This window comes from Puccinia triticina, chromosome 7A (assembly GCF_026914185.1).
Source record: "Puccinia triticina chromosome 7A, complete sequence".
Taxonomy (NCBI): domain Eukaryota; kingdom Fungi; phylum Basidiomycota; class Pucciniomycetes; order Pucciniales; family Pucciniaceae; genus Puccinia; species Puccinia triticina.
This window is the reverse complement of record NC_070564.1, coordinates 5,554,565-5,565,181: the sequence shown is the minus strand read 5'-3', so window position 1 is coordinate 5,565,181 and position 10,617 is coordinate 5,554,565. Positions and strand designations below refer to the sequence as shown.

The window sequence follows — 10,617 nt, the reverse complement described above, 5'->3', positions numbered from 1 at the left end:
CGTTGGGCCAATGTCCCAGTTGCCCGGTGGTGTATCCGCTATCAGCTCCATGCCAGTGGGTATCCGCCAGCAGATGCGGAGGTCTGAGATCCTGGGAAAATCCAGTGGATATCCGGGTATCTTTCAGCCGCATCCGCCCACCTCTTTGACCAGAACAGAACCCCCACCCCTTCCGGTCGTCGAGGTTGTCTTACCTCTGCAACCAGAGGGGGTTCCTTCTGGTCACACAGGTTATGCCACCTTGGCAACCGGAAGGAATCCCTCCAGTAGCCAAGTTTGTATGACCTATGCGACCAGAAGTGACTCCTTCCGGTCGTCCAGGTTATACTACCTCTGCGCCCGGAGGGGATCCCTTCCGGTCGCATGTATGTCCTCCGCGACCCAAATGAATCCCCTCCGGGCGCAGAGGTAATAAAACCTCAACGACCGGAAGGCTTCACTTCTGGTTGCAGAGGTGATAAAAACTCGGCAACTGGAGGGATTCATTCCGGTCGCTGAGGTTGCATCACCTTTGCCACCTCCCCAATTGCCAAGTTTTAAGGGGCGGGTATCTGCCAATACCCGCGCGGGTATCTGCTCCATGCCAGCGGGTATCCGCCAACAGATGCAGATGTCTAGAAATGCCAAAAAAAGCCTCGGATACCCGAATACGAGAGGGTATCCGGATTCAAAACGGCCATCTCTATTTTGTACCACTTGGATGTTTTTTTATTGGCGATTAGATGCCTTTTTTGTGTACAGAGAGGATCTACACTACAGTGCGCAATGTCAAATCAAATCTGCACTTAAAAAAAAAAAAAGGACCAAGCCATGGGCGAGTGGCGTAGATCTGCTTCGTAGTTCACATCAACTCCAAGCCACTTCTGGTGAAGAGTGCAACCGAAGCATAAAAAGGGCAAGACCCCACGGATCCACGAGTGGCACTCGTCAAGACACTCACCAACTGGCAAAATGCAGGGGTGTAAGATGGTTGGATTATGTATCAGGGAAAAACGTAGACACAGCTTTGATTGAAATTTTGGGTAGTCCCCGACTAGGTATTAATTGCATGCCGAGTTGAATGCAAGGTTCCGACCTAGTGACATTCTCACTTATTAGGTAAGATGCCTACAGCATTTTTACGTGATTCTGGCAAGAGGGGGTACTAAAGAATTTACATGCAGTAGATGGGAGGATGACGTTGAGAACAATACCGGATAGTGAACATGCGCGATGCTAGTCGAAGAGAACACGACTTCGATAAATCCGATAGCGTTCTCACCGACTACCACACGGAATAGCAAGTTAGAAAGGGTATTTCACTTGAGCCATAGGTAAAGGAGCTCACCTTTTCTTATTTTCTAGGTTGTTTAAGGTTGAGCAGGGGTCGATTCGGCAGTCGCAGCCGCCTGTTGAGGGACGACATAACCAGGTTGACCATAGCCTTGAGGCCCGGCCGCGTACTGAGGATAGCCGGAGTACTGCGGATAACCAGCCTGAGGCATACCATACATTTGCGGCTGGGGAAAGCATGATAGGTGGTCAGGAACCGAGGTTGAATAGATCTATGATTGGGGCGCATTAGCTTACCATGCCATACATGCCCGCAACCGGGGCCATCGGCATTCCCGAAGCGGGGGCAGAGTTCGGGTCAGCGGAGGCTCGATCTTTACCCCAGGAGCACTTCAGGGGTCGCCCGTGAACGGGAGTACCGGTCAAATTGACGATAGCCATGGCAGCATTCTCGTGGGTATCCATCTTGACGAAAGCAAAGCCTCTGTCGGCCTACATACATGGACAACCCAGGTCAGCAGGTTGGCTCACGCGAGCATACTTGAAATATTGCCTCATACCTGCATTCTGATTTCCACAATGTAACCGAATCCTTGGTAGAGAGGGATGAGATCGGCTTGGGTACAGTATGGGACCAAGTTGCCGGTGTAAACGGTGGTATTGTACGCAGGAGCCTGTTGCACAACAGCTTCGTAGTTGGTAGCACCTCCAAATCCACCGCGGTTCATTCCACCTCCTCCACCCATACCAGGCGCGATGACGGCACCGGTAGTCGCAGCCATACCTTGGTTCTTCTGGTTGGCCCAGTTGACGCGGATAGCCCGAGATCCGAGCCATTCGCCGTTCATCGTAGCGATAGCTTGCTCAGCGTCTGTCTTGTCACGGAAGGCCAAGAAACCGTAACCTCGGGATTTGCCGCTGTTCATGTCCCACATGACTCGAGCATCGGATAGGGAGCCAAAGGCGGCGAAGGCCTTAGCAAGGACATCGTCATTCACTTCAGGTGAGAGGTCACCAACAAAGACGTGGTAATGAGTCGACAAGTCCTCCTTGACGTTGCTTTGCTGTGGGTTGATAAAAAAAAGTTAGATTGTCATGATGAAAATGCCAGCCTGGGGTAGTTGCGACTTACAGAGTTCTGGTAGGCCCAGTTGACCCGGATTTCAGTGTCAAATATCTTTCGGCCCCCTAATGTTTGTAAAGCCGTCTCAGCTGATCGCATTTCATAATATTCAACAAAACCATAATTGAGTCCGCCGTGTTGAAAGTTACGATCGGGGATGATTTTCACTCCCTTTTGATCAGGTTGTTTTTCGTATGCAAGGGATGGGAGAGGAAGAAGAGAGAAAATGAGAGTGATGAGAAATAGACGGAAAGTGGAACCAAGCACAAGGTAAGGAGAGAGGAAGGGGCAGCGCGCGTTTATGACGAGACATGGAAAAATTCAATGAGAATTCAGAGAGAAAATGCCAATGGAACAAGATCAAAAATAGCTCACCTGAACTGGGCCGGCAACGGAGAAGATTTCCTGCAACATGTACTCAGTCACACGTGGGCTAAGGTTGCCAACGTAGAGATGGGCACGCTTTCCTTCGGGATTGCCGGTATATGGGTTAGGGGGCTGGGCCGCAGGAGCTCCCGAGCCAGCGACAGCGGGGACCGCGGCATTGTTGTTACCGTAGGCGCTTTGGGTGGTGGAGGCAGTGGTAGCAGTGCCGACAGGGAAGGCGGATGGCTGGTTCTGAGCCTGCTGTTGGGCTTGGGCCTGTTGTTGCTGCTGTTGGGCGTACGCAGCGTACTGCTGAGCGTACGCCTCGTAACCTTGGGCGCCACCTTGAGGACCGTAACCTGGTGGGACAAGACAGCCAGTCTCTTGAGTTTGCGAGACTTGACAGCAGGAAATGATGGCCACTCACCACTAGCAGGGTTTGCGGCAGAGCCGCTGGGTGGTTGGGGGTGATCGGCGGACATCTTCAGAATCAACTAACCAAACGAGTACGCCAAGGCCGCCCGATCGACTGAAGAGGAGCAGAAGGTCAGTTATTTGAGGCAAGGAAAACTCGTAAAGAGAGAACCAACCGATGAGAACGACGGGAGGGGAGATTTGATGGGTAACGCCGGGGAGGCGATCGATAGCCGAAGAACGAGAAGGTATGCGCGCAGGTATCCCGAGGAGTGGAGAGCAATAGATAGTTAGAGGCAGGGAGAGTTCGAAGTAGAACGAGCAAGAAACACGAGGTGATGAGTCGATCATCCGGTCAACAGCGATAAAGTGGATCGAAAGAGGGGAGGAAGTGGAAGACTCACCTGAAGACAGAAACAGTCGGATCAACTGTGAAGACAGAAGAGGTAAAGGGTCCTTCTTGATGGTCAAGAGGGGATGGGCTGTAGGATCCTGTATGTAGTCCGAGGGAAGTCACAGGGAGGGACAGGACAAGCAATAGTCGAGAAAATGACAAGGTGAGAGAGAAGATGGACTGAGGAAAACGAGACCAAAAACCCAAATCACAATCAATCAATCAAAGAAAACCTGTTTTGAAGTTGGGATAGAGAGAGAAGGAAGAGAGAGATAGAGAGAGATGAAGGAGATGAGAAACAGAGGAAGGCAGAGAGAGGAGAACACAAGAGACGGCGATCGAGGCGAACGAAACTCTTGAGCGGTCGAGTACGAGAGCGAGGGCAGGGGGGGACTCAGAGGTGGGTGGGGTTTTATGTCGGGTGGGGGGATGTGGAGGGAGCCGAGTCGGGGTGGATCCGTTACTCGAGTTTAAGCCCGGTTTTAGACATGGACTAAAGCACCCACTTATGGACATACACGAAGGGAAGCTCATGTAGTTAGGGCAAATATTTACATACAAAATACAGCTAACCCAGGAGAGCTTGCAACTTGGCGCGCAAACTCCGAGACTTTGTGCCGCAGCGGCCAGACTTGTCCGCAGCTCCAGACATCCGTGCGCGCGGACCGTGCCCGGGGGAACCCGGGGGAGGAGCCTGCAGGAGAGCTGCCTGCCGCCAACCCAAACCCTGCCTGCCGCCACCACCAACCCACCACCCACCACCGCCGAATCCATCAACCCCGCCACCGCCACCCCCAGTAAAATCAACCCCAACGGTCCTTTGGAACCATTGTGCCATTGGGGAACAATCCAACACGCGTGAGTTATTTTGGTTTATCATCATCATGTGTGGGCCTTTTCTCACCACAAACTAATTTCTATGCCGCAATTGATCATTTCCGTAAAAGTAGCAGGTTCGGGATGGACAATAACTCCCGTTATCGTTCAGTTTCACCGTCCAAATACCGCGAATGGTTCCACCACCCACTGACGCCGCCTGCCGACAGACACGTGCCCTCGCTTTTTGATGGCACTGCTCACTTGGTCGCGGATCGCAACCGCCGCCGGGACGCCTTCATACGAAGCCAGCAAAGACCGTCTCACGTCGACCCATCACTCTCGGGCTTACCTACAGCTTCACCAGCCACCAGCCAATCGAGCGCAGCCACCAGCCGATCGAGCGACTTGATACTATCTCAATCATTGGCTACCAACTCTCAACAACACAGCCAGGCACTTCCCAATTGTGCAGGATCCACTTCGGGCCGCCCTGAGGTTCCCATAAGTATCGAGTTCATCCTATTTACACCCCTTCCCAAACCTCCTGCTGCAAACCCCCGCAAGCGACGAAGCCTAGCTGGTTCCATTGGCCCCCAATACAATAAAGTCGAATCGGAACCTGGCAAGCTGATGATCAACTGGGACACTCACAACTACGATCTCGAGAGTTTCAAAGCTGCGGCAATCAATGAGATTGAACACAGCGAAGACGAGGGGCTTGGATTCTTTGCCCGAGCCCAAGCTCTAAAAGGTAACATTGTTTGGAATGCGATTATCCCAAATGGACGCGTGTTTTCAGCAGCCCAAAAAAAAAGAATCGATTCCGATGTGCCCAGTTCCTCCTGGTTGCCGAGGGCACTCCGGAAAGCCGCCAGATTATATGTCGCTTGGTCCAGAAAGATCCGATAGTTGTAGCTCAGGTAAGTGGCTTTTTCCTGTCCACCTCAACCCAGTCGGAATGTCTCATTGACCTCATTTTGTGTGATATTTTAGAAAGAATCTGCCTACAAACACCTCAGGACCATGCATGCCGGTCCCAGCTCTGAAGAAACTCCATCCAATGGGCCCTCCGCAGGTGCACAGGAAGCGGCTTCCCTCACGGACTTGGTGCAGCAACTTGGCTGTATCCACGAACCCGCTGAACACCTGACTAGAAGTCACAAGGTCGGCGTGTTCATCAATCCCGAGAACCCCAACGAGTTTTTCAAGATGACTCCCAAGCGAATTGCTATGTGGGCCAAAGCGATTGTGAGTGTGTTCTATTCCCTTTATTCCCTTGGGATGTATGGCTGAGGATCTGATCTGACTGCTCATGAGATTCATAGAAGACCAACCCCGGCCAAGTCACCCTCCGTGTTCCCCCAAAATCGGACAGCTTTCAATTTCAGACCAAGGAGGATGTACCGCCGCCTCAAGCTCCAGTTCACCCCACACTTCCAGCTCCCGTTTTGGCCGCGTTTCAGTATCCAACAACGTCGGCCGGATTCCAATATCCAACACAGTTTGGATTTTCAATGCCTCCGGGAGTGTTCTTGAACCCAATGCAACTGGCCGCCTCGCAACTGGCCGCCTCGAACTCAATGACCGGCCCGACCGGCCCCAGCACCCCAGAACATCCCACCCGGGCTTTGTCACCAATAACCCCTCCAAGCGGCGAGGACCACAGCCTTGAGGATTTCCTCGAATTTGCACACGTCAATCCAGATTCCCCCGGAGTCATTGAGGGGATCGGAACCCTTGGGATCACTCACTGGACTATGTTCAAGTCCTTCAGTTCTGACGAGCTTGCCAGCAGAGGTATCCCCAAAGGCCCCGCCCGATCCATTGTCTCATCTGCAAAGAAATATGCGCATCACTTAATGAAGGTTTCTAGAAACCAGGGTTCTAGAAACCAATAAGTATCTTACTCCCCCGATCCATTCTTATGTACTCCTTTTCCTTATTGTTTCAAAGTCATCAATACATTGTAGCTCCAGCATTCTAGCCTCCTTCCGACCATCTCTTTATGTAAATTCTAACCTCCTTCCGACCATCTCTTTTTGTAAATAAAACTGGTTAACGTTGTTATAATCGATAGTCCATTTGAAGGAGCAATCAATGGTCCATTTGATTGGTCCAAGATGAGTTTGCGCATCATGTACATGGGTCTCTTGGAATGGGAGGCTCTTGGAACGGGAGGATCTCAGCAGACCCGTTTTCCCAATGAAGTCTCAATCTTGTGGTGGATCTCAGCAGACCCGTTTTCCCAATGAAGTCTCAATCTTGTGGTTAATTACATCCAGAGTCAGATAAATATGCAGAAAAACCAAATGTTAAGTCAAAGAATCGAGCACATTGATTACAAAGTAATGTTACAAAGAATTGAGCAAGTTGTTTATCAATACAAAAAAACGGGCAGCCGGTAGTCAAAAAAACGGGCAGCCAGTAGTCCGGGGATCCATTAATCGGTGTAACCAGACCCTCGGAACAGGCCTCGCATGAGTTCGTCGGTGAAAACAAGCCTTGCAAAGGCCTCGATTGCCTCCCCATCGGTTTCGCCCCCATCAAGTTCGCCATATTGTCTGAGTGATGATTTTAACACACTAAAACCCTTTTCAATTGGGTTCAGGTCGGGGGAGTAGGCCGGAAGATAGATCAGCAGACAGCCGTGATCCTCGACTATGCGTTTGATGTTCCCGTTGTGATGGATTTGTGCATTATCCATCACAACGATGCTTTGGGGTCCTGGGTATGGATTCATATTTGGAAGCTTCAAAAAAAAAAGTGGTCAGTTAGGATGCCGCGCGCAGAATCCATCAGGCTACTCACCAACACATGCTCTAAGTATGTCTCGAAATCGATTCGCTTGACAGTTTCAGACTGTATCATCACTGCAACCAGCCCGCTCAGGGCCACCGCTGGGATTAAATTGAAGCGGTGGGTAGCCTGCGCTACCGGGAGCCGTGACGTCCTCTCACCCACTTGAGCCCAACCCCGAGTGCGGATCACTGCATCCAAACATACCCCGCTTTCATCTTTCAGAGAGGGAGGGTGTTAGCTACTATATACAAATAAAAATTCAGAGAGAGAAGAAATAAAACTGACCAGTGAAGACGAGGCATTCAGGCTCAAAGTTGGCCATCAAAAGGAGGTACTTGGCTCGTTGAGTCCGGTCTTGATTCGGATTTACCTTACGCATAGTTTTTTGACTCATTTGGAGGCGTCCATGAAGCTCGTTCGAGATGGTTTGGACTGAGATTTGGAGGTTGCATTCGGTGGATAGTGCCTGCTGAATTTCTTGTAGGTAGATTGTTGGGTTGTTGGTGACTAGCTCCAAGAGAAACAATTGTTCTTCTTCACTGAGAGCCAAAGGGCGCCCCCTTTTTTTGTACGTTTCGGGATTGACAACAACCGAACGAGTCTTTTCGTATAGAACACACCACCGTCGGAGGGAATCAGAACTAACCTCAGATCCATTTGCCGCGTTGATTTCGGCGAGTGGTTTTCCATCCAGGGCTGCCCAAACAACGATGAATTTGAAGGAGGCTGAATACTTGACAAACATGGTGTCTAGAGGAGGGATCAGCTTTGTGACATTCAAGGGAAATCAAATAGGAACATACCTGTGAGAGAATCCAAGCTGCAATGTCAGTGGCGACTGCTGGGTTTGATGATGGTGGTGGTGGCTGGATTCGACAGCGGCGGTGGATGGAATGGACAACGGGGATGGATGAAATTGGTGGCGGTGGCAGGCTGGCGTCGCTCGGCAGTCAATTCGGCGGTGGTGGGTGGTGGGTTGGTGGTGGCGGCAGGCAGGGTTTGGGTTGGCGGCAGGCAGCTCTCCTGCAGGCTCCTCCCCCGGGTTCCCCCGGGCACGGTCCGCGCGCACGGATGTCTGGAGCTGCGGACAAGTCTGGCCGCTGCGGCACAAAGTCTCGGAGTTTGCGCGCCAAGTTGCAAGCTCTCCTGGGTTAGCTGTACATAAAACTCACCGAGACGTGGGGACTGGCAAGTTGAACACTCGACCGAACTCTGGCAGAGGAAAAAGTCTGTTGAGGGGCGAGTTCAACGTTGGATGGCACGTTGGTTCGCGGACGAGTGGTTGATGATATTATTTTTTCTTACACCACTCAGCTGTGAGTGGGGCTTAGGCTTGGAAGGTGGAGACAGGAGACACAAACACTCAATTCATCGTGCGCAACGCAACAACTCCGACTCGCCACCTCAACCATCCCCCCCCCCCCACTCACCCCTCGCCACCCAGCCGGATCAGTGTCGGTGGCAGCCGGGGATCCGGTCTGAGCAGTTTTTTCTCTCCCTTTCCACCTGATACATAATTGGCGAACTCGCAGGGCAAAGCAAGGGCGACTACCATGAACAACCTTGGATCCATGGCAGCTGAGTGATGATGAATCTCATTGGGGGTCGAGAATTGGGATGGAATTTCAAGCGGTCAGAATCCTTCCGCCCCTGCCCGTTCCCCGTTGCCGCTCCCGCATTCATTCCCAAAGTTCATCTGTTGAAAAAAGCGATCAGGTGGGTCCGGGTTCGTTTCGATAACCCTAACCATAAGCTGCGCAAGCATGCTGCGCTTTCCGACCGCTCTTGACCCCCTGGTTTCGGAAGTCGAATTACCCCGATAGAAACGCAGTGTCAATCAGATTACTTGATTGTGCTCCAACTTTGCTTTCCTAAAATTAACATGGGTATGCACTTGCCCGTACTTTTTCCTGCAGCCCTGAAGGTCATTTCCAGCTAAATTCAGTGCTGGAGTCTTAAAGGCGAGGTCACAGTGGCTGAACTCCATGGTGAATTTGGGAATTTCCTTCTTGAAAGACATCAGGTGTGAGGTATACATATAAGGTGTGTGGGGAGTGGCAGTTTGGGCAAAACCAGCTAGAGGACTGCCTGGTTCCTTTCCTCTGGGCTCCAATGGCTCCCTTAAGTCACCAGTAGGGATCTGTAGGCTGTACTCGACTCCTATGCTCCGGGTTTGGAGTTTGTACAACTAGGTTTCTCAAATTTGGGTGTCATGAAATCCTAGCATCAATATATATTCTTTGGCTAGATTTCAAAAAGTTGATATGGAATTTTATGTAATAAGATCTACTATCATCCTTCTAACCCCTGTAAATTGGTCCACATCAGTTTTTCAACAGTGAACGGTTTGAGAAGAAGATTTCAATGAGCAAGATGACTTAGAAGATGTTACAGCAGAAGATGTTTTGGAAGTTGTTGGAGCAGAAGGTTTTCATAGAGTGAAACATGAGGCTGGACTGGCTTTTTGTTTGGTGGCAGGGTTGACAGTAATTTCTGGAGAAGTTGAAGTTCTGCTAGGAGTCAGTTTTGGATCAGTTGAGGTTGAAGCTAGATCAAGATCCTCCAAGTGATATTGTAACCAAAAATAACACAAAAATACAATTGAAGGACTGGAGGACATCCCATGAAGATCTGGGGACCATGAAGAATCCATTCAGAGGAGCTTCAAGAGGGCCCTTGAAAACCCCAAATCAGGTGAGTAACCTAGATGCATGAATTTTTTGCACTTTTTTGCAAAATTTTACACAGGCAAAATTGATATGGATGGCTTTCACCAGGGAGGAAAGTATTTCACTCTCTAGAGAGTGGCAGCCTGCAGGCCATAATTTTATATGTCATGTGGTTGATATGAGTGCAATGTTAACTTTAACTTGTTGTTCACTTTCTTCCCCATACAAGAGTCACTGTAGGTCAAGTTGTTGTGGAATGATCTGTGACTTAATGCCAACACATGAAAATATCTAGGCTGCAGTTTTGTGTTTGGTTCATCATGATCACAATTTTTGAAGTAAGCTTCAATAGAGCCTACACAACTGCTGGACCAATCCAGTTTTGAGCTCCTACGGCCACCCATCACCCACTTGCTACACAACACCACAACACCACCTACTTGATTTTGATATGTAGGGATTTTTATCTTCCTGGATTGTCTTCATTATGATTTTTCCAACTTTCTTTTGACCTATTGACCAAATTTGTTATTTGCTATTTTGGACCAGGAACCAAACATTAGTGGGATTCAAAGTAGACCTGCACATGCCACTTGCAAGGCAAGGCAAGCCGGCGTTCAACTCAAATGTTGAACGTTGACTTGCAGTCTCCCTGCAAAACTGGGTTATGCAAAGTGACCTGCATGTACACGCGGGTCTACTTTGAAACCCCCTATTAATCCTTTCATATTGCCAGAGGATCTCCAGATCAAAGCAAGCAA

The 10,617-nt window shown here is 50.2% G+C and overlaps 1 protein-coding gene across 1 annotated transcript; it reads right to left on the bottom strand.

Moving 5' to 3' along the window:
- Window positions 1-1,349: 1,349 nt before the first annotated feature.
- PtA15_7A600 (uncharacterized protein) lies at window positions 1,350-3,243 on the bottom strand (the record flags this gene model as incomplete). Its single annotated transcript, XM_053171224.1, has 6 exons — window positions 1,350-1,499; window positions 1,570-1,764; window positions 1,833-2,336; window positions 2,405-2,566; window positions 2,771-3,120; window positions 3,189-3,243. 6 exons carry the CDS (start codon window positions 3,241-3,243, stop codon window positions 1,350-1,352), a joined length of 1,416 nt encoding a protein of 471 aa, XP_053022426.1.
- Between the last annotated feature and the right edge of the window lie 7,374 nt (window positions 3,244-10,617).